Source organism: Lissotriton helveticus, chromosome 5_1 (assembly GCF_964261635.1).
Source record: "Lissotriton helveticus chromosome 5_1, aLisHel1.1, whole genome shotgun sequence".
Taxonomy (NCBI): Eukaryota; Metazoa; Chordata; class Amphibia; order Caudata; family Salamandridae; genus Lissotriton; species Lissotriton helveticus.
Window position 1 is genome coordinate 948,923,607 of NC_136065.1, and position 25,466 is coordinate 948,949,072.

General features: G+C 44.5%; 1 protein-coding gene across 1 annotated transcript in view; it reads right to left on the reverse strand.

The window, feature by feature from the left end:
* Positions 1-25,466, reverse strand: part of KNDC1 (kinase non-catalytic C-lobe domain containing 1) — a 654,634-nt gene that overhangs the window by 153,047 nt on the left and 476,121 nt on the right. Inside the window, exon 12 of the mRNA XM_078640463.1 lies at positions 1,136-1,312. Coding sequence (XP_078496589.1) covers positions 1,136-1,312 — 177 coding nt within the window. The remainder of the gene's footprint in view (positions 1-1,135; positions 1,313-25,466) is intronic.

Below are 25,466 nucleotides of genomic sequence, written 5' to 3' on the forward strand. Positions count from 1 at the left end.
ATCACAACCAATAAGGGAGGATGAATGGTTTTCATCATTTATTCCTCCTATATACATGCTCTGGCTATGTACCTGGGCAATAACGACTATGTTCTTGCATTTTGGTTCATAATGCTGTTATTTGCTGTCATTGCAAATCTGTAAATGTTAATGAATGTACTTAATGGAATATGAATGAGGGCAAACAAACAAGGTATTTGACAGTACATTTTTGGCTAAAATAACATGGATGGGGTAAAAATTAACAGATCAATCTGACATGTCAATAGATTTGAAAGATATTCATTGTTTCTAGTCAAACTTCTCCATCTAAATCATTGATTTATAGTTCTTATGAGGCAAGTGATTACTAATGAATGGTCTACAGTTTAATTAGTATAGAAAATGTGACTCTGTTGCACTGTGAGGATATAGGATAATTAACTAACCTCAGAAGGTTTACATTTATAGAAAGAGATGATTAAGATGGACCAATCATGCTGTGACTCTCACTTTTCTCTAAATGATTTGGGAACATCACTCTTCACATTGTTCCAAAGTATGTTAATGCAAACACTCAAATTATTAAAAGTTTCAGAATGTGTGCTTGGCAGGAGACCTTTTAAATAGCTCAAATTGATTCCACAAAAGAATCATAAAAAGCAAACACTGTGGAACACACATAACTAAAACCCAGGTTGTGCTACTGGGACAGACGTTTCTTGTACCCCAACTTACACATTTGTTAGACCTGTGGTGAATCCACAGCTGTCTAATTTCCTTTCCCAGTCATGCACTACCATCAAAGACTTACCTTCCTGGAGATATTATCTTCAGACATATCAAGTAAACACTGTAGAACATACATAACTATAATCTATGTTGTGTTAGAGCGATAGACATTTCTTGCCCCCAAAGTATTATTATAGCTTCCAAATTTCCTTTCCCAGTCATGCACTACCATTATAAACGTACCTTCCTAGAGATATTATCTTCATACCGATCAAGCAAACAATAAAACACACATAACTATAACCCATGATGTGTTAGAGGGATAGACATTTCTTACCCCACAACTTAATCATTTGTCAGATCTTGGGTAAACCTAAGCTACCCAATTTCCTTTCGCAGTCATGCAATACTTTCAAAGACGTACCTTCCTGGAAATATTATCTTCAGACACTTTGAAACAAAATGAATATAATGACTTTGTCTCCTCCTCATCCCTTCTCTCGTCAAGACTGGAGCCAGGTGATGCACTGCTAGATTTGTGGCTTGTCAGATTTTGAAGCAAGGACAGCAAATGTTCGCCATGGCTATCATTGGGAATAATCTAAAGAAATGTGTACACCAAACATTAATTTAAATAATCTTCCACAAAGAAAACTACACATTCAGTAACGGAGGTCAGGTTTAAGTCCAAATGCACTATCATATGAACAGATGTAGCTGGCTTCATGCCTGAAACAAACCTTGAGTGAGATGAATCTGTTGAAAGAATTGCAACCGCAGTGCTAATTTACTTTTATATAATTCTATAATGTTTTTCAAATCAGTTATTGGCAATCAGAGAGGAAGGCATTTGTTGCTCCATATAGAAATATTCAGAAACAGTTTTGGGTATTTGTCTTTGCAGATAATGCTTTTTATTAATGTTATAACACAAGTTACATCATTCACAACTGTTAACTATTTTTGATTGGGCTGTACAATTTCTTTAAGAGTTTGAAGACCTAAAAAGAGATATGTTAAGTTTTCATGATTGAAAATTGTAAATTCAAACTTTGAAACAAAGCAATATTTACTTAGCTATTTACTGAGCATCTGGCCCTGTTTCACTGGAAAAGGGACATGTATAAAGTGTGATCATTTTTAAAAAAACGCTTTTGGGTCTTATGTCTTGTGCCATCCATGTTTGTGTTCTGTGCTGGCCCTGTGAGTACCACTAATAGGGAAGCATGTTGTAATCGTTCAGGGATATTGAATCATTTGGCAACCTGCCATTAGAATTTAGTAACAGGTTTCAAAAGAGAAAATACTCTGAAGTAACACAAAAAGTTATATGTATCTTGTGTTAAATTATTAGGTTTATGGAAACAGTCAAATACATCAATCCAATCAGCAAGATTAGCAACTAAGCATTGATTCTTTTTTCTCGCATGCCAATAAATTATGCTCTATCCATATTATTGAAAAATAATTATTACATTCTGTTTTCTTGAACTTGTAAGGGTAAAACTGAAAAGTCTTGACCGTCACAACTACAGAAATAAATATGACCGATAAGGGATTGAGTGTAATAAATCCCTAACCATCAATACTCACATGCGTCGTAGTTGACAGGAAAGGTGATGTCAGGCCTTTTTGCCTTAGATAATTTAAGAAAGTATGTCCATATGTTGCTTAGCCACAGTGGACCATATTGGCATTAGTGTGGCCAATGCTTGTTAATGCCAATGGTATTTAACTAAGCCTTCTGAGCTGACTTTCAAATTCAGTTTGAAGAACTAAGAAGCTGCTTTAAAATCAGACACTGAAACAGTCATGACAGCTTAGGTGAAAAGCATCTAATGCCTCCTTTCATTAGATTCCTCGTTTTTGCCTTTTATATTTGTGCTCCATAACAACTTCATGCAGATAAAAAGCAAAATGAGGACATAGTCCAATACCCACAGCCAGTGCAATTCTGTTATTTAGGCTTGCTAACATAGAACCTACAGTGATCATGTGCTTGACAAAACACAAATTACTAACACAAAATTATGACAGGTACAACTAATGCATTTCTACAGTGATCTACATGTGGGAATTGTTTTTTTAGGTCTAGAGATGCTTTTTTGATTCCATTCTCCATAGATAAACATGCACTAATTACATTTTAAGGCTGTGGAGTCATCATTGAAATCTCTGAAAGGAGAAAGATTACTAAAAAAATTGCAATAGAAATGGTCTAATTATTACCCTAATACTAATCTTTAAAGGTACAATAGAATTCTTTTTTCTTTTCTTTTAATATAATACAGACTAGAGATTGAAGACAACTGAGGAATTTAATATAATGGATTGATTTAATCCAAACAACTCTAACAATGCAACGTATAGTTACCATAAGTTTTAAACACAGAACTTTAGATATGTAGGTGAAAGGATATAATGGAACTGGATATACTATTCTGGTGGGTGTTCACTTGAAAAGATTTTTACTAGAAAAGACATAGAAATCATGAAAGTAAACAATATTAAGAAGACATAATCAATTCCAAAATGGTGTTTCTTTCAAACTGATGTTGCTGCTTCTGACAAGAGTTGAGTTGATCTCTAGTTCATTTTCATTTTCATGAACACAAATCTGATATTTTATAGTCTTAGAATATCACAACTTCTTTGACCTAGGGGGCAGCCTGACATTTTTATACTATTTTACTCGTTGCATTTATTGGCATCTTAAAACACTTTTTTATAACAAGACTGATTCTAAAAATGTACATGAATTAAAAAAATGGGTCTTCAAATGGATTATTCATTTCCTTCCTGTCCGCCTGTAGTCAGCTGATCTAAATTTGCACCTGTATGTCTCAGCATACTTTATGGCATTATCCGTGTTTTTCTTCTGGCCTAGCTTCTCTTTAAACTCTACATTTCTGATCTGATTTTGCACTGTCAACTTTAATTGAAAGTGTATAGGAATGAAACTCCAAACCACCAGAGACTAAAAAACAGTCCTATTCCAGAGCAATACTTCCTAATGTATTTAAATGACACTCCAATCCATTTGAGGCTAGACAATAGCCCTAATCATGGCAACCACATAAAAATATCTGTTTGTGAATTAAGGAACCCACTTGTGCCTGAATTGATCTAAAATTGAGATTCTCTCTTAATAATGACAAACTGACTGTTAGAGAGAACCAATTGCTCTTGATACAACCATACCTTTTAAATACAAAGGGAAGTTACAACAGAATGTTATTGACACGCTTATGCTTAGGTAACTTTCACAACACGGTTACATTTCCAAACATGAACAATTAGTCACGCCCCTTAGACCCTTGCCCATGTGACAATATATCCTGACAGAGCACGATTCACATTATGTGTTTCTGCAATTTTTATACATTGTTAAGGAAAAGAAAAGATGAATTTTGCCAATTTTAAAAGAGCTAGGACTGAGACAATGCCGTCCCGCATTTATTAAATTGCAACTTTTAGAAAATGGAATTTTGAATGATTGTGTAGCTAAATATATGAAAGGGGTTGTTAGATTCAGAAAAACAATGTAAATCCCCTCCTTGCGATCAACTGGATGTCATTTCTAACCCAAGCACATGTAGGACGATGAAGTACGAGGCTGAATTCTTTTTCAGAACGTTTTTAATGGCTTTTAAATCATTTTGTAGAATTAATGTATGTTCTTCCAGTACCATGCTTTTATGATTTAATACTTGAATCGAATAAAGCAAATTTTTATTTGATTTAATTTGATCTAAAATTGAACTGTGGGCAACCAGAACAACATTTGGAATATGATCCCATTTCACTGACCCTAACACCAACTAAAAACCTTAGTATTGGCCTTTAGAATGTGGCCTTTAGAATTGAAAAGATCCTGCCGTAAGACTGAGAGGGAATGGAGACGATCATATGACCCGGCTCAGAAAATCCGGTATTTTACTGAGTTAAAGTTTTATCACAGAGCTATATGCAGAGCTAGAGCTGCATTTTATGCCCAGGAATTTGCCACCAGTACCAACCGCTCAAAACTGATTTTTAAGGTACTGAAGGACCTAATGAAAAATAGATCCACAGCAGAGGCGATTTGCACAGACTCACACTGTGATAAACTGGCCTCTTTTTTTGTGGAGAAAGTGGAAAAAATATATCACGGGTTCGACACACTCCACCAGGATCGAGAAGCCACTGTCTCTGATACATTGGATCATGAGCCTCTGGCTATCTTACCTGAATTGTCAGTTGAGGCTTTTGACAGACTCAGCCTCAGGGTCAAATCAGGTTCCCCGGCGGACCCGCTGAAGCCTGCCTTCATTAATACACTTTCCCCGCTGTGTCGCAATCCCATACTGGATCTCATTAATATGTCCCTGTCTTCTGGAACTGTACCCGCGGCCTGGAAGCAGGCAGTGGTTACCCCCATATTAAAAAAAGCAAACTCTGACCCCCGACTGCCAGAAAATTACCGACCTATCTCCCTGTTGCCGTGGATCGCCAAGGTAACAGAAGCGCATGTCAACTCGGTTCTGTCCGAGCATCTGGCTTGCAACCAGATCTTGGACTCTAGCCAGAATGGATTTAGGTCAGGACACAGTACCGAGACGGCACTTCTTTACATCTTGGAACATCTTCGCCAGGTACTTGACATGGGTCATACCGCAGCGCTTATATTATTAGATTTAAGCGCTGCGTTCGATACTGTGTCCCACCAAATACTTATCCAGCGCTTACAGGAGGCGGGAGTGACGGATGTCGCTCTCCAATGGTTCCGGTCCTTTCTGGCTGATCGTACTTTTAAAGTGGCTATACCACCTGGCCAATCCACTACTTACCCCCTGAAGACGGGAGTTCCTCAGGGATCTTCACTAAGCCCGACTATATTTAATCTCTATGTGAAACCGCTGGCTGGTGTCGTCAAACAGTGGGGCCTTACGATGGCCTCATATGCGGACGACACACAGCTAGCGGTGACACTTAGTGGAGACCCCGAGGTAGCAGCTTCGAGATTCCGGGCGGGTCTCTTGGCAGTAGCAAGCTGGCTTCGCACCAACTGCCTCCAGTTGAATGCCACCAAAACGGAGGTATTGGTTCTTGGGAAGCAAGCTGAGCTATGGGGTAATCAGTGGTGGCCGTCAGAGCTTGGTGTCACACCTATTCCAGTGGCTGGAGTGAGAAATCTAGGAGTCTGGGTAGACTCTGCGCTTTCCTTCAAGGACCACACCATGAAGGTGGCTGCCACATGTTATGGAATATTGCGTGGTATTAGACCAGTCTTGAAGTACTTTGATCCCCCTACCAGACAGCTCGTAGTTCAGGCCTCAATACTATCTAGGCTGGACTACGGTAGCTCATTGCTGTTAGGGGTGAATCAAGCGGAGGCCTCCAGGCTCCAAAGAGTACAAAATGCCGCGGCACGAGCCATTGTGGGCCTTCCCAGACACTGTTCGGTGTCGGGTACCATCATGGCCTTGCATTGGCTCCCGGTCAGACAGCGAATCAAGTTCAAGGCGCTGTGTCTGGCCTTCAAAATTTTGAAAACCTCTTCGCCACCGGCACTTGTTACTCTGCTTACACCCTATGTGCCATCGAGATCTTTAAGATCGGAGGGTCTCCATTTGGCTGTCTGCCCACGCTTCAGGTTGAGCAGGATGGGTGGCCGTTCTTTTAGGGTTCTAGCGGCTGGCCTATGGAACTCGTTACCAGTCCACATTCGTGCTCTTGAGGATATGTTCGCCTTCAGGCAGGCCATTAAAACTTTCCTCTTTCCAGTTTCTGGCTAGTCTTTTTAGTGTGTTATGTTATAGCATCTGTCAAAGCGCCAGGACGCCCCTTTGCTGGGGCAGCTGTGCGCTCAAGAAATTTTAATAACATAACATAACATAACATAGAAAGAAAAATCCATGCATTTTGTATGAGTTCATCCTATGCATCTCCTAGTAAATTATATTGTCAAAAACACCATGCTGTCACTCATGACACTTAGTAAAGTTGTCTCACTACTGCTTTCAAATTATTGAACAGAACTTACAAGCATGATTGTTCTGTCCTGGGGAATATGGGCCTAATTTAGAGTTTGGTGTACAGAGTTCTCGATCACAAATGTGACATAGTAGTATGCCTGCCAAACCTTCAGTTTACCTGTTGTATTTAAAATAAAATGGATACTGTCAGGTTTCCAACAGTGGTGCCCACACTGGCTGTGCCATTGGAAAACTTAATCTTATGACTGAATGGTGTAGAGGGTAAGCACATTGGACCACCCACCCTGTAAAACCTCAGGTCATGAACTGAAAAAAACATAATGATACCAATACCCTAGGTGTAATCTCCCAGGGTGTGGGAGCCACTAGTTGTTTTTTTTCTCACAAACAAACTACCACTTTTTTGGTAGGTGCACTGGAGCCATAGCATGTTGGTAGCTGTCACCCCAGAAGCTGGAAACATTACTACATCTTGCCTTCCAAGGAATCCAGCAATATATCTTAACAGATGAGGTATATCGTATATCAGCATGTTGGCAAGCATCAAATGTTATGAAGGAAACTAGCTAAGCAGTTTAACTGTAAATCAAGCTGTTCCTCGTGTGATGGAATATCTATGTCAGATCTGTCGACCATGGAGGTCCATAGGCTCAGGCTCAACCTAAAAATTAAGCAGCAGGAGCTGAAACTTGACCTTCTCTGGCAGCTATGGTAAGTAAAACAACATTATTTTAAAGCATGCTGTGTTCTTGCCAGTGGAAGTGTATTTATGTGAGCGATCGTGTGTATGTGTGAGTGTGGGTCTGTATGTGTGATATGTTTGTGTGGTGTGTGTGCGTGCGTGGAAGTGAGTGACAGGTATTGAGAATGACTGAGATTGAGGGGCAGATTTATCAGTCACACGAATTTACGCATAGTGGTGCAAAGACTTAATAAATGATTTATTTTATAGTGCAAACATTTTTTTTACACTGGAACGTAGCCTTAAAATAGCACAAAGCATGCTTTGTGCTGCCTTGCGCTACTTTACATCACAGGGCATGCATGGGTGTTGTATGGGCATTCCCACACTACAACTCATGCTTTTTGATGCAAAGACCTATCTAATAAAAATGCTAGACAAAGCTTTGCGCCAAAATTAGCACCTTCTTGAGGCAAGAGTTAGGTTGTAGAAATGTTCTAATTTTTACTAACGTTTTACACATTGCTTGGGTGCTGCATTATGCAACACACATTCAATGTGTGAAAAGTTTTAAAGGTTGTCCAGGCGTAGTATTCTGTAGTGAAAGGCCAACCATCAAGAACATAATTTATGCCAGACATGATGCACCCACCTTTGCACAATGGGGCAAAGAAATGTGTGGGTGTTTGTGGTAACTGTGCCTGGCTGTGATATTTGGGTGGTTCCTGTCTCCCATCAATAAAGCATACTGGAAGAAAGTGAAGGCTCTGACTACGATTATTGAAGACAGTGATGAAAAGCAGCATGTTTGAGCACCAGGGTTGGGGAAGAGAGCAGCCGTGCCATATCTTAGTAAATTTGGCTCTACAATTCCCTCTTCCTCTGGCGCAATGCAGCGTAGAACCTTTGGTTGCTGGCTGCACTGTGTGACAGCATTTTGTAGTAAATGTTCCCATAAGTGTCAGTGAGTATGAGTGAGTCAGTGGGTGACAGAAAGAGTGACTGCTAAAAAGTGAGAGTGTGTGGCTGAGAATCTATGAGCATGAGGGAGGGCTAGAGAGTGTGAGAGAGTGTGATCAAGGTGAGGAAGTGTGTGGCAGTGAGTGAGCATAACTCTGAGTGAGAGTAAATGGGGGCAAGCGAGTGAGAATAAGTACTTGTGAGCATACATGAGAATGTGTTGTTATGCTTTAGAGTATGCCCTTGACTCTGGCTTACTGTTGGTGAATCTTGTCTTATAGAGGCACCCATGGCAAAATTATGGCACAGGCGTACTGGAGGCAGTTCTTCACATCACAGGTACCAGAGACAAAATCCTAGCAAACTAGGGTACACTAGAGTTATATTTGGCATATGGTGACATCCATGACAAAATCCTGGTGCTGACGTACTGGAGAAAATTCTAGCAGTGGAATATTTTATATAATGCTGGGGAAAAAAGGCACCTAAGGAATATAGGTTGCACCTATGCCAATATACTGAACCTGGAACAATGGATATTATGTTCCACATATGAAGCACCCCTAGCACATTTTGGAAAACATAAGATTAACTCTTAGGGAGCATCAGGTTTAGTTGGTCTGGCATACCATGAAATAAGATGATATTCAATGAGTGTTTTTTCAGTGCAAACCCAATTGATGTCAAACTTTGCTTTAAAATGCACTATTTGGTGCTATTTTCTCTACCTTTTCTTGGGAGGAGAGTCCTACAAGAACCCTCGCTACAGTTCTGGTTAAGTATTAAGGACCACCCTTTTCAAAAATCCCCAGCCACCATTCCAAGAACAGAAAATGAATACATTCAACAGAGGAATGTGCAGTCTTCTGAATAAATATGAACATTAATTTGAAAAACAAACATTTTTAGAAAAGTTGTTGCAAAATGTCATTTTTGTGAATACATGAAAAATTAATTGTCTGAATAAAACCTTCACCTCTGTGCTTCACAATAGTGACACAGCCTTGCAAATGTTCTTAAATCAATATGTATTAACATTAAGGAATTATTTAGGCAAATAAGTTTATTCATATTCAAATTATGGACTACATCAATTAATGCATGTAGACATAACTAATAAAGGTTTTTTTTTAATCTGCTTTTATGTTCTCCAATGATTTCCCAAAACGTTTATCATTGGAGTACACAGTAGGGGAACTAATAAATCATGACAGTTTGTGGTATAAAAACATTGGATTCCCAGTACTGTTGTGTATTTTGTAAATGAAGAACGGGAGGGTTGGGCCTATTTATTTGCAGCAAGGCTCGGCCACTATATACTGATGAACAACAGTGGAACGCCAGTACTGACACAACTCAATATGAACCTTTTAAATAACTGACCATGACTGGTAATCAAGGTGATCAAATCTCATTTCCTTTACTCCTCACCAGTATGGATTAGAACACTGAATTCAATTATTATTAAAGTGCTTGTCAAGCACATCAAAAATCTTAGGGCCCGATGTAGGTAAATCTGATTTACCGACTCTAGAATACCGAATTTTACCGATTCGGTATTCTAGATTCGGTAAATCAGATGTAGGTAAAAAATCGGTAATTTTTACCGAATCTGTATGATTCGGTAATTACCGAATCGGTATTTAGCGATTCGGTAATTGCCATTGATTCCTATGGGCCTTGAAGCCCATAGGAATCAATGGCAATTACCGAATCGGTAAATACCGATTCAGTAAAATTACAGATTTTGCAAGGGGGACAGGGTGTCACTTTGACACCCTGTTGAACCCCTGATTGTGGCTTGTGTGCCATGTGATACACATACATGCCCAGGTGTACATGCACAGATGTGCATGTACACAGGAATTCGTTATTTACCATGCAATAGTATTACATGGTAAATAACGAATCGGTAATGGCCTGTGGCACTGTTTGAAGTGCCACCTACATCTGTATTTACCAATTCGGGGGTCCAAAAGACATTTGGGGGCATACCTTTGACCAGCTCACAGGGACCAGCGCAGCTCTACCGCTCCCCTCCGCTGCTGCAAAACCAGACCAGCGACCGCAGTGTGAGGGGGGGCGTTTTGGCCCAAAAACTACATCACCCAGATGCCCTAGCGGTGGAATTTGCCGCCACACGTAATTCCTGCTCCAGGAGGCAATTCAAAAGGACTCCAGCACCGTTGGAGCGGGGGGTCCAAAAGACATTTGGGGGCATACCTTTGACCAGCTCACAGGGACCAGCGCAGCTCTACCGCTCCCCTCTGCCGCCGCAAACCAGACAAGCGACCGCAGTGCGAGGGGGCGTTTTGGCCCAAAAACTACATCACCCAGACGCCCTAGCAGCGGAATTCGCCGCCACACGTAATTCCCGCGCCAGGAGGCGCTTCAGAAGGACTCCCAGTACCCGCTTTGCGGGATTGCGCGCGGGTCGGTGCCGGGAGAAGCCCGGGACAAGGGCGGGGCCATCTGCGGCCATCAGAGGTCAGTGGAGGTCGGGTCGGGCAACCTTTCTTGGTTTTGCGGGACAAAGGATGTAACCCAAGGTACACGCACCTAGAGACTACCTACGAACTCTTTTGGTTTCTTCAAAGGGACTAAATACTGGTAATCTTGATACCCACCTGATTATTTTGCTGTGTATCGCTCAATAGTCTGTTGCACCATGTCTTCTAAAGGGACCGTCAAACAAATTTTGTCTCAGAACTGTTCAATCAAGGGGACTTTGGACCACTATCTAACCAGGGTATCATCGGAAATAGAGAGAGTAGAACATAGTCTTGCCACAGAAATTTCACCCAGTATGCGATCCCCCACGATGCCAACAAATTTAGCTAACTCCTCCTTAATGAGGGAACTAAATGAAATCTGTAACAGCAGATACACCTTAATAGAACAGGAAAAGGAGCAATCTGGTGATCCGGCAAGCCCCATGGAGAATAGAAGCCCCCAGTTTAGTGCATTACCTCAATCAAATAAAAGTCCCCTGGAATCCCACCTCCCAATAACAGACAAAGTTAACAATCAACCGATAGTACTCCCTCAGGTCCCTCTTGCCAACAGAAAGCGCAAAGGTGCGGAAAACATAGGGAGGCTAGCAAAACAACAGAAAATAAACTCAAGTCCCCTACTGGTCATTGCCACCACTCCAGAAATATCTGACGCATGTCCAACATTGGAGACTCCTGTATCTATTTCACCATCCGAATTATTGGCCCAGCTTGAAGGACTGGTTAAAACCTTAATATCCCCGCTGATAGTAAGGATGGATAGAATAGGGGAAAAGGTCACGAGGATAGAAGAATCCATCAAGGCAAACATGCTTACAAATAGAATATCAGAGCACAAGCAAACTCTGAACTTAGCTGCCTCCAATATGCCTAGCAAAATGGCCCAATACCGACCAGTCGCTACTAGATTACTAGCTTCAAAAGCCAAGGACGTACCCAAAGAGTCACCAAAAGTACTGAGCTCTGCTCCTAGAGCAGGACTGACTAACGTAGCCACGTTTTCTGAGGGGTCTTTTGCTAATCAGGGTAATATGCAAAGAAAAATTAATTGTATATACCTACCTCTAGAGGCAGCACCTTTTGTGTGTGTCCTTTCGGGAGTCCTCGAGCTTACAAACGGGAAAGTTGAAGGTTATCAGGACCTTAAAAACAAGGTCTTATTTTGGTTAACCAAAAATAGACCCCTTCCACCAAATATTGATCGTAGTATCCTAAATGTTAGAAGGGTGGGGTGGGTAGGATCCCGTCCCAAGGACTTAGCTGGAGACCTGGTAATTGTAAATTTCAGGGATAACCAGGTCGTCCAATTTCTTCGTAGGTGGCAGCCACAAACAGGAGATGGGCCAATAGCAACAAGGGAACTGTGCGATTTTTATCCCAGAATCGCCTATCCGCCACCCTCAAGATGGAGTGTAGAGGAAAACTACTTGAAGGGTGGGAGAGGTCCCGTACCGAGCAGTTACAGGATACCCACCTTCAACCGTTATGACTTACTCTATGGCTTACACATGCTGAACTGATAGGATAAGCATATCGTCTCAATTACTGTCCATAAACTCAGACACTTTTCCCCGTATGTAGTACTTTATGGCGATGCCAAATCCAATGAACTTGAATTTTAACTGATGTTGCCAGGTGTTCTTTTCTCTATAGATTAAACATGGCTTTACATGCCTTTTATACTTTTTATTGTTATTAAATTGTTAAATCTCTTTTGTTGGAACGATTTCTTATTGCTTGTTCACAAGGAAACCTTATTTGGATAGGGAATTATGTGTAAAACTATGTTGTATATGAAATTTTATGCTGTATGCTTTTATGGTTATTAATTTTAACCGAATAAGGTTAAGACTGAGTGAGAATCTGTAAATTTACCGAATCGGTAAATATACCAATTCTGTAACTGTAAAGCCCCCTACATGTCAAACTGCAAATACCGGTCGGTAACGGCCGAAATCGTCCATTACCGACCGGTATTTGCCGTCCTACATCTGGCCCAAAGTACATGACATATATTTTAGAGCAATTTTTACAAAAAAATGCTACACATCATTGACATAAATTCCAAAACAAAAACAAGAACATTTACAGCAGGCACAAACAACAGGACAAATCCCACATTTTTCCCCCAAAAAGTGCCCCTATATTTTGCTGCACTAGTGTGGGCCCACTAGTGGCAAGATAAAGCACCAGGGGAGTTGCTATATTACTTTATTTTACTAGGCTTTCCAAAGGTACCTAAAATCAAAATCAATCAACGTGTCCATAAACAAAAGGTTCCCTTAAGGCCAGATCCACCCTGGTGGTTCTAAGACTTGTCGATGCTTTTTGAACCCTAAATTATTTGGGGGTTCTCTTCAGGACATCGAACTGGGGGTCACTGAAATAAAGCACAAAAGGAAAAAATACTTATAATGCTGTATACCTCTTTTTTAAATTAAAAACCGTACACTCTACACTAATAGCTTGAAACAGCTCAATTATCTGACTTAACGGTATTAGGTGATAATGTTTAGTAGGAATCTGACTCTGAGGGCCAGGCTTCTCCTATGTGGTTGAAAAGCCTACAATAAATAAAAAGGTGCAGGGTGAAATAGCTGCCATTAGGTGTTTATCGCAGCAAAATTTGTACAGTCCAGTGGTTAATTTATAAAATAAAAAGTGCTGAGGCTTTCCTCAGGAGGCAGTGCGAACAGGGGGAATATGCTGGTGCAAACTTCCTCCTAAATAGAGCCCCGGCACTTATTATCTTAGAAATGAGTTGGCCTATTGGCTAGAGCTGCCGGTTTCTGAGCTGGGGATCTGGATTCGAGTCTCAGCGTAGCTCAACATCCTGTGATTCTGGGGAAAATCATGTGCCTTCCAAATGAGTGTGTCCTTAACTGGTGCTATAAGTGCCGGTGCTGAGTATCAGGTGCTGGTACTGAGCACCAGAAAGCACTGGCTCAAATTAAATAATAATTCTGATGTAACAAACTCACGTTATTATTACATGATCACTGAGTTTGTATTCAAATTGAATCTTTCACATCCCTCATTCAGCTCAAAATAACATAATTCATAGGTTTCAAATAACGATAAATCGGTAAAATGAGTAAGCGATCATTTATATTTGAAGGAACCAGGGCAGAGCACAATATATGTTGAAACAAAACATCATAGCGTTCATGCTGTGTATTTTTCAAACAAGTGGCAACAGCATGGCTGCATGAAGCGGAGCAACGTTGCTGACTGTCTAATATGAAACCCAAGTAAAACAGCGTCATGTCCACGTGCACTGTACGCACATTCGCCAATTTAACAAATCCAGCGCTCCCCCCAAATTTTTCCCTATCGCTTTTCTGCCAGCACTGTTCAGGTGCGTGAATGCATTCCAAGTATGAAAACGTTGAAGCATCATATACACACGTCTGTCGTATCGTATGGCTACAACTTACTTTATAATCGACACATCGTCCGTAGAATCATTCCTTCCTGCTTTATAATGTAATCATATAATGACTGTAGGTTTCAGCTCCACAGTTGTTCGCAGTTTTATTTGAAAAGACAAGTTACAACCAATGAAAGCTTCCCTCATTAGTTAACATTTTTCCATCGGCCTCATGCATACGGAAGAGAGTCAACCACATGCATCTTGGAAGTTGTGGTTCCTGTTTTTTACTTTTCGTAAGGAGATCATTAGACCGGCAACAAACCATCCTTGAGTACAAAACCAGATATCAGAGTTTTAAAAAAAAGATGTTTAAAAAGATGCAGTAGCAACAGTTTACACAGGTTTTGGAGTTCATTCATTTGATTAACCCATTCCACATTGTAACAAAACGAAGTATCAGATAAGCTTCTTTTTGGACAAGTCTGCATTCAAGGTCACCCCCCCTTCGGTCTGGTTGTGTAGACGCCAAAATTGTCTTCTTGAAGTCATCTTCGGAGTGATATTTTTCAATAAAATTGCTCACAAGTCATGCGGAAAGTACTTTTTTTCATATACGCAGTTTATGCTGCATGATTCTATGGTGAATTTCCTGGTTGGTCTTTCCTATCTACAGTTGATGGCCCATGAAAATAATCCGTACACAACATTTTTTGTTTTGCAATTTAAAAATGAGATATGCTGCCACCTTGTATTATTGTATTCAAAATGAGTTCCCTCAATGGTTTGCACACATGCAACACAGGTGCCACGTTTATGATGACTCTTCATGGAGGAAGGTTCCAAATCTGTCTCAGATCAGCTTTCTGTGTGGATTGAGAAGTGTAGGCTCTATCTGAAGGCATGGCTTGGCAGTTCGGGATGGACTGTTCCCATGAGGCACAGGGTCAGACTGATTTGCATATGGCCATGTCTAAACTGAGGTGGTAGAGTGGGCTAAAGAATGGTGATGGATTAAACCCAGATCTGTTGACTGGGTGTGAGTGTTTAATTGGTTCAGATGCTTCGTCCATCACCACCCCCTTTTGTACCGCTTTGTTCGCCATAAGTTGGCAGGGTATGCTCAGGCGTGAGTCCCTTGCTCACTTTGCTACTGGATTCAAGCAAGCCTTGCTGAAGACGGCTGAAATGCCAGAAACCGGTCCTAGGAAGCTTGTTTCCGGTCCAGGGAAGGCATGGATTGGCAGTTCGGGCTGGACTGTTCCCATGAGGCACAGGGTCAGACTGATTTGCATATGGCCATGTCTGAACTGGGGTGGCAGAGTGGGATAAAGAACGGTGATGGATTAAACCCAGATCTGTTGACTGGGTGTGAGTGTTTGATTTTTTCAGATGCTCCGTCCATCACCACCCCCTTTTGTACCGCTTTGTTCGCCATAAGTTGGCAGGGTATGCTCAGACGTGAGTCCCTCGCTCACTTTGCCACTGGATTCAAGCAAGCCTGGCTGAAGACGGCTGAAATGCCAGAAACCGGTCATAGGAAACTTGTTTCCGGTCCAGGGAAGGCATGGCTTGGCAGTTCGGGCTGGACTGTTCCCATGAGGTACAGGGTCAGACTGATTTGCATATGGCCATGTCTGAACTGGGGTGAGAGAGTGGGCTAAAGAACGTGATGGATTAAACCCAGATCTGTTAACTGGGTGTGAGTGTTTGATTGGTTCAGATGCTCCATCCATCACCACCCCCTTTTGTACCACCTTCCCAAATAGCCTTTCAAATCTGTGTCAGGCCTGCGCTTGTCACAGTTTAAAAAACTTTTTTTATTGGATTTTATTGTACAAACAATGTAAAAAACAGTTACATCATGACCAGTCAATATAATACTTATGGCTTTTTATATTCTGATACATAACAAGGCGTGCATCTGCAAAACACAACATTTATATGAGCACGACCCAGAACAAAGCGTGCACCCGCATGTTATCGCCCAATTAACTCTGCTGATGCCAGACATGTCTGATGTCTGAAGTCTACTTCTATTTGGAGCCACTGGTGCACCCCAGATCATGCACATCACTGGGATGTATGTCGTTACATCGCATGCTTTTTTCACGCATGCCTTTACAACGCAGGTTTTACAACGCAAGTCGTTACAACGACTTGCATTGGGGGGCGCTGGATAGTGAATAGTTTAATTTACTATTCCAACTCCAGTCCCCGTGGATAGTAGGGAAGGATTTGGATAGTAAATTAAACTATTCCCTATCCTATAGCGCCCTCCAGCGCAAGTCGTTGTAACGACTTGCGTTGTAATTCCTGCGTTGTAAAGGTACTGCGTGGAAAAAGTTTTGTTGTAAAGGATGTTTCCCCATCATTGTCTCACTAGTGAGGCCACTGTGACCCCCCCGTCCACTCCTGCCTATCTCTATGTCTCCTGGGACTCACCTACGTTAGGGCTCCCAGTCGGATCTAAACCTGCGCTTGCAGTTTTACTAAGGAGATATGTTTGATATGGCCCCTAGCAACTCTTGGGTCAACTCATGGGAGGGAGCAGTTCATTGACTACATCAGCATATGTGTTGCACTAAAGCATGTCTGCATGCCATTCTTTTATTGTTGGTAGTGGGACCTCCGCCCATCGAATTGCCACCCGGCACTTAGCAAGGAGAAGCCCAATGGCCAGTAAGGGCCGCACCGCTTTCTCCACATTCAGATCCCACCCCAGCAATGCCATCTTGGGATCGGTCTCTAAATCTGCACTGATAATAACCCCTAGATTCAGAAATACTGCACCACAGAATAATTGAACTTGGGACACTGCCAAGCTAGGTGCCAAAAGCCAGCCTCCTCCATCCCACATCTTCGGCAATTAGAATTCTCTAATAACCTATATCGAAACTGCCGCTCTGGGGTACAGTAAGCTATTTGAAGAAACTTAAAGTGGATGAGCCTATGTCTCCCGTTAAGGGATACAGACCGAGTGCGGGAGCAGCAATAATGCAATTCTTTGTCGCTTAGTGGAGCACCCAAAACACGTTGCCATTCTAATCTGACCTTCAACACCTCCGCCCAATGGGTTTCCTGCATGCTAGTGTAGAATCTAGTGATCAACTTAGAGGGTTCACTGACTTTGATGAGAGTGGTGAGAGTACCCATAGCTTGCGGTTCCAACATATCATCGCCAAGAAGGGCATGCCGAGTGTGTCTAGCCCTGAAATAGTGAAACAGCGCTGTGCCTGATGGGTGCACTTCTGGATTTTGTAGTGCCTCCCAGCTACCCATTTACCCATCCTTGAAAAAATCTCCCATCTTCTGGATGCCCACAGTCTGCAACGCCTGCCTTGTCCCCGCATCTTGCTTCAATGGGAACAACAAACACCAGTTTAATGGAACCTCCGGTGAATATAAGAAAGCCCGTGCCTGCATGTGTAATAATGTCTGCCATGCCTGTGCTGTAGTGGCTATTGAATCAAAGATTTGCTGTTGCCTAGAGGCTGGTTGGAATAGCGTCTGGGGTAGTGTAAGTGGTTCCGCCGCGTTCCTCTCCAGATACAGAAAGGGTTATCATGTGGGCCATGTACCCAGTAATGAATGAATGTACTATTTGCCACTCTGTAATACTTCTCTAAATCTGGGGCACTCATCCCACTCAGCTCATAGGGTAACGTGAGGGAGCCCCATTTTATCTGGGGCTGTTTCCTTTCCCAAGCCAGTCAGATTAACTGTGTACGCAATTGCTTAAATAAAGTGTGTAGTAGGGAAATTGGTATATTTTGAAAAAAAAAGAGGAAGCACAGCAGAATCACCATTTTCAGTATAGCGATTCTCCCTATTAACGATAGTGGGAGTCTAATCCACCTATCAACATCCTCTACAAGTCTCTGATCAGCCAATCTGTAAATTTCCCGGAGTACAACTGACTTGTCTGTATGGATTTTGATGCCTAAATACCTCACTGCCTCCCCTTAATCCATCGCAGTGGATAATCCAATACCGGCTCTGCCAAGGCAGGAGTGAAAGGAAATATGATGGACTTGTCCCAGTTGGTTCGTAGCCCTGAATGACTGTCAAATTGTACCATCTCGTGTAGTATGGGGGCAGGTTTACTTCTGGATCGCGGATATACATCAGGGTGTCGTCTGCATATGCGAATATGTTCAGTGTGTACCCCGGGAACCAAGCCCTCTATGAGCATGGTATTCATGGATAGCACAGGCCAATGGCTCAGCTACTATCGCATACAAAGTTGGGGACATCGGGCAAACCTGTCTCGTGCCTCGCGTGATGTTGAATGAATGGGAGACTACATCTCCAATCCTTACTCTGGCGGTGGGCTTGTGTATAACATCAACACTAGATGTAAGAATAGGTCTCCAACGCCAATACTGTGCAGCACTGCAAAAATGAACCCTACTCTACGGAGTCAAAAGCTTTCTCAGCATTGTGTAATAGCGCCGCAGCCTTGACCTCCGGGTTCAATCTCTGCACCACTCCAAATAATGTCCTCTGATTATGTGATAGATCACGACTAGGGACGATACCCACTTGCTCCGGGTAAATAGTGCCTGGCAATAACGGCGTCAGCATATTTAGCAGAATTTTTGCATAGATTTTGGCATCTACGTTGCGAAGAGACAAGGGTCTATATGAGGAGCAGTGGCTGGGCATTTTACTTGCTTTTAATAGTGTGAAAATCACAGCCTCGCGTAAGGAGGGGGCATGATTCCTGATTCTGCGATCTCCTCATAAAGCATTTTGAGATAGGGGATCACTAGATCTTGAAACTCTTTATAAAAGGCCACCAACAGCCCATCTGTCCCTGGAGCCTTCCCCGATGCCATACTGTGCAGCGCGTCTCGGATCTCGTCTGATTCCAGGGGTGCCATCAAATGCTCTCTATGTTCCGTCAATAGCCATGGCATTTTGATATAGGACAAATATTCGTCATGGGTAACACTATCAGTCGAAATTTGTGATGTGTATAGTGTCTGGTAATAGGAACAAAAATGGGCTGCAATTTCCAGGGGATGTCCATCATTGTCTGTCAAGCCTACCATTTTATCCAAGCCCCTTTTAGGTCTCAGTATCCCCGTTAACGTGGCTCCAGGTCTCTCCCGCTCCCCGTAACAGCTTGCAGTGGCATACTTCCCCATATGTCTGATTTCGTCATTTGCTGTATCTTGGAACTGTGCCAATTTTTGCTTGAGATCAGCGGCGGTCTGAGTTGCGCCAGCCCCAGAGAGTGCCTTTTCTGTATGTCTGATTTCCTTTTCCAATGTCGCTAACCTACCCCGGATGGAGCGCAGTACTTCCGCATGTGTGGAAATCACCACCCCCTAATATACACCTTAAATGTTTCCCAAACCATAGCAAGTGTTGGAACCGAGCCTACATTATTCACAAAGAAGTCTTCTATTGTAGTTGTCAAACCTTCCTTAAAGACAGTGTCTAATAAAGAATAGGCTGGGAACCGCCAGGAGAATGCAGGGATTCTATGTGACCTGTATTGTATTGTGAGCTGAACCGGGGAGTGGTCAGAATATGTCCTGGGGAGGTGAATGCAAGCAGTGACCATGGTGATTAATCCCCCTGATACTAACAAAAAATCAATGTGAGTATGTGTGCCTTGGGATCTATCGAAATCCAGGTTAAGAATGCAATTAAAATCCCCGCCCCAAACCTATGGGATACCCTCCCATCGCACCACCTTTGCTGCTAGCAAATTATAAAAATGGGGATTGTCATGATTCGGTCCATATAAACCCAGATCTCCTTCAATACAAAGAGCTGCCGCGTACCTGCCTCCAGGGTCCTTAAAGAGTCCAGTCATTTCCACCCCGCCCTCCTGTCTAACCACAATAGCACTCAGGGCATGTGAGGTATAGTCAGCGGAGTAGCACTGGCCCTGTAATTTGCGTTGCACTTCCCCACTGCGTTCCACATTGAGATGTGCCTCCTGCAAAGTCGCAATAGCTATGGAGTGTCTCTTTATGTAGGCCACCACCCTCCGAATGTTCCTGCTATTGTTCAGACCACGAACGTTCCGGTCATGAGTTGCAAAGATTGTGTCTTCCCGCCCCCAGGTGTCATTAAGTGGATGTGTTAACTGTGAAAAATGGATCCATGTTCATGGGACATACATGGTTCATAAATATCTCATCTCACATCTAAATCTACACACGACCATGCAAGCAGGATTAAACTTCCCACCCATGCCACGGTATGCCACAACTTCCGTGGCTTCAGTTATCCCCTCCCCCCTCCCTTCTTTCCTTTCATGTGAAAGAAACCCCAAGAAAAACAAAGCAATATAGGGGTATATTCACAAGAACGCGTGATAACTACTGCAAGAGTAGTTTAACGCAACTTTCAACATCGGAGCCTATTGGGGGAAAACAACTCTGTGACAACGTGGAATTCACAACATGGCGGTAGCATGTGATAGCCTGCCAAAACCGCAGCCAATGTCCGCGATACAACCAGTTCGATGGAGACAAAAAAACAAACCACAACACCAAAAAACCTGCGATGGGCCAAAGCGCGATGAGGAAATCAGCGATGAGGAGCGCCAGGCCTCCAACACACACCTGGCAGGCAGGAAAAATCACCATAAAAGTAGAAAAAACACCCAAACACAAACCGACCAACACCCATGCACCATGGAGGCAGCCGAAGCAGGCGCAGCGGAAAAGCGCAACCACACAAGCACCCCGGACAACCAGCCCGGGACCATGGGGATAGGGAAGGGAAAGGACAAGAAGTAGAGGAAGACGAAGTTCATTCCACAGACGAACAGGATCATACTCACAGAGGTGATGGAACACCAGCATCAACTGCTCTTCACCTCCATTGTGTCATTGAGCACCAAAAAGGGGATATGGCAGGACATCGAGGACAAGGTGAATGCAGTCGGTGAGCACAAGAGGACAATGGACGAGGTCAAGAGGCCATGGAATGACATCAAGTGGTGGACCAAGGAGAAACTCTCTGCCAACCAGAAGGCAGCAACGCAGCCTGGAGGTGGGGGCCCAGCGCCACAGCTGAAGCTGGATGACATGGAGGAGAAGGTGTCGACAGTCATCAGTGTGGAGACTGTGGCCGGAGTCAGGGGAGCGGACGCTGCTCGACACAACACAACACAACCACAACAGGGTGAGTGACCACCAGGTACTGGGGGGACGGGTGCAGATGGGCACAATCGCACACATGCACAATCAAGCAGAGCACAGTGCACACCCACATTGACTCTGGGTCCTCACCCAGATCCACAGACTGTCACAATGTACAATGCATACTGTCTGAATGTCAACATGTACCATGCGGCTACATACATGTGGACACATTGTAATACACCATCTCCCCTTCACATCACAGGGGCACCATCAACACCTCCTGCAGAGCAGTCCCAGCCACTCTTCACTGATGATGAGGAGGACAACACCAGCATCGACACCCAAACCATCCAAGACATCATTTACCTCATCCGCCACTAACCTCCATGATTAGGGCAGCCCAGCTACATCAAGGAGACCCCACCCACTACACAAAGCACCCAGCAGGAGGCACCCACAGCCCCGGCACTTCCCCAATATCCCCGGGAACAACACATGGCCTTCCAACGCCGTGTGCTGGAGTGCCAGAGGGAGACCGCAGAGGAGGTGTGGTTGGGCTTCGGCATCATGGCAACCAAACTTGACGCCATCCCTGGGTGTGTAGGCCTGATCCATGGTCTCCAACGAGCCCTGACTGACATCGCTGGAGTCATGATGCAGATAGAAGAACACCTGTCCGTTCAGAGTGGCTCCAGCGATACCAGTAGTGAGCTGACACACATGCAGAGGCTCATGGAGGACATGGTGTGGATGGAGGCGGAATGTAGCTGGGACCTACCATGCCCTGCAGATTCTCATAATGGCATTGCTGCCACAAGGCGTGACGATGATGAATGCTGCTGCCCCCACACCATCCACATCCCCACCCCTTTGTGTGTCTCTGCCTCTCAGTGGGGCAGGCCTAACCACTCCGGCACCTTATGTGTCAGTGGCACACAGGGCCGCCGCCGGGACTGCAACACCCACAGGTGGGCCAGAGCATTCATCTGAAGACGAGGACATGGATGTGCCTGTGATTAGAATGTCTCTGTAGTATTCATTTCCGCCACCTGGCCTGTTTCTGCTTGGTCCAGCACATGGCCTCATGACAATCCACTGACCCCTGATTCACTCAGATGCACTCACCTTGGACAGCGACATGGACTGCCACATCCTGTTTGATGACCAAAGACACCGCAACCAGACTGGGGACTGTACACTACCTCTTCCACATGACTGGGCATCCCCGGATGGACTCTGGCTGGCCCTCCCCGGGCCCATGTAGTGTGCTCTGCATTGCCCTGTACCGCTCCAGCTCCAGAACTGCACTGGATGTGCAATAAACATCCAGTGACGCACTGCTGTGTCATGTCTTTCATCATTCATGTATGAATGTGTGGCTGAATGTAGGGACAGTGATTTCCCTTGCGTCAATGATGCTCATTCTGTGGGATGCCAGTCAGAGGGTGCTACATAGCAATTTGTGTAATGGGTCCCGTGGACACCACAACAGGGACACACGCATCAGCCACTTCCTTGTCCGGACATGGACTGAATCACGCCCAGTGCCCACGAGTCATTACTGCAAGCCCTGCTCTGTTCTGCCGTACTGCAGGCCAGACCACTCCGCTAACTCTCTGAGGGGGTGCCTTATTGCTACCCATCGCTGGCGTACTTGCTGGCGGTGTGCAGGTTACTGGTCTAGTTGTCAGCATGTCACAGCCACTCCTTGAGGGAAGGTTTGCATGCACACCACACCCATCCGGCACAGGTGTCACAGGCCATGTGACCCCGCAAATATAAGGGGCAGACAACGTCACATACCCCTCTGCCAGTGGGGACTGAATGACGGACCCGAGGCCTTGAGGCTGAAACGGGTCTACTACCATGTGGCGCTGACTGGGGTTGAACAGGGTTTGTGGCACACGCTGCATTGCGGCCTGCACAGGCACCCCGCCACTGGACGCTGACTGGGGTTGAACATGGTTTGTGGCACATGCTGCATTGAGGCCGGCACAGGCATCCCGCCATGGGACAGTGACTTTGGGTGCACTGAGTCATTGGCACCTTAAGCTGCTGGGAGGGTGTGCAGCCTGCAATGATGCCCCGTCCCGGCAGCGGACTGCTCAGGATATGTGTGCCTTGCTGGACCGCAGTGTAGGACGAGCCAGCGGGCTGCGCGGGCCTACCGCCACGTGTCCTCGCTTCCGGGTTCACAGAGTTAGAGGCACCCATTGGGCTGAGCGGGTGTGCAGCCTGCGATGTTGCCTGATGCCCTGGTATGTCCTATGCCATGGTGTAATCAAGACCCAGCACCAGACGTGAGAGCTGGTGGCCTGCGCAGCATGGCTGCATGGTGTGGAGGGTGGCATGTCCGTAGGCACCGGGCTTGTGGCTTGCAGCGGCACGTGGTGGGACATTCTTACTACATGCCGGAAGCAGATGGTGAGCAGTGAGGCCCGGGTGTGCATGGGCGGGCATGCTCCGATGTGCGGCGGGAGGGCTGGGGTGCCTCTGCCAGGGTGCGCATGTGTGGGCGGGCGATGGCCGATGTTGTCTTGTGCAAGTGTGTGTACTGTGCTAGTCATGTGTGACCTGGTGTACTGTTATACATACAGGCAAGTGGTAGGAGACACATCGGTGGCAGCTGGTGACAGCGTGGCCTGGGTGTGCAGGGGTGTCTCTGTCTCTCTCTCTCTCTCTCTCTCTCTCTCTCTCTCTCTCTCTCTCCCCCTCTCATCTTCTCTCTCTCCCCTCTCTTTTTCTCTTTCTTTCTCTCTCCACCTCTCTTCTTCTCTCTCTCTCTCCCCCTCTCTTCTTCTCTCTCTCACTCTCTCTCCCCCTCTCATCTTCTCTCTCTCTCTCTCTCTCTCTCTCTTGCCCCCTCTCTTCTTCTCACTCTCTCTCCCCCGATCATCTTCTCTCTCTCCCTCTCTTTTCTCTTGCTCTCCCTCTCTCTCTCTCTCTTCCCCTCTCTTCTTATCTCTCTCTGTCTCTCTCCCCCTCTCTTCTACTGTCTCTCTCTCTCTCTCTCTCCCCTTTCTCTTCTTCTCTCTCTCTCCTTCGCTCTCTCTCTGTCCTTTGATGCAAGCAGGACACACCTCCTCATCATGTATTTGTCTTGCAGGCTGTGACCTACGGATTGTGTTGAGGGGAGCAGCCATGTGTCTTCATTTCATTTCTGCGTTAGTTTCAATAAAGTTTCACTGTTTGCTTCAAAAGTGAATGTGTGATGCTCATTTCTGTGACGACACATGCATGTCGCAAGTTGTGATTGTGTGACATCAGGCGGATTATTTCCTACATGTTTAGGTGTACCTGATGTGGCATGTCTTTGGTCGGGGGTGCCAGGGAGGGGTGGTCCTGGGGTGGTGTCGGTGGGTGTTGTGGCCATCTTGGGTGTCCGTGCTGCATGTTCAGTTGCTCCATGGCATCTGTTTGTCTTCAGGTGTGACTGTGGGCTGGGCTACCTTTTGTGGTGCAGGCTGTGGTCCGACTTTACACCAGGTCAGAGCAGGTGTTAATTTCTTGCTGCTAACGTGCCATATTGCGTGTTTTGTGTTCTTATCACAGATCTGGCTGGTCGTTGTGAATGTTGAGGTGTGGTGTTTTTGCAGTGTTTGGCACGGGAACGCCTACTCTGCATCTCATTAGCGATAGTTGCGTGGGTCCTCTGTGGCGATGTTTTTTGCGGCTGCTAGCGCAGGTACACTGGTGCTCTGGGCTGTTAGCACCAGCTTGTGAATGGGGAGGTAAATTTATCACAACTTTGGCTGCGATAAAGTGCTGTTAATTCGGTGATAGCTCCTTGTGAATATGCCCCATAGTGTGATACACTTGGGGGCAAATGTTGCCATCTTTTCCGTAACCCAATGCCACCCGTAAATCCCTCCCACTTGCTGCCATATAGGATAATTAATGCTGTTAGGGGAGCTAAAGTATAGCTGCTTTACTCAACTAGTGGATGTCACTAAGCCAGCTACTCAATTTGTACTCCAAAAAGACTGTTGATCTGCTATCAATCGCATACATAGTGGCTCAACAAAGCTTCCAATGCTGCATTACTTCTAATTGATATAAAGAGAATAAACTACACATCTGTGCTGCAATGTTGTTTAGCAATTCCTACCACCCTGAGTCTCATAATATACATGTTGCACT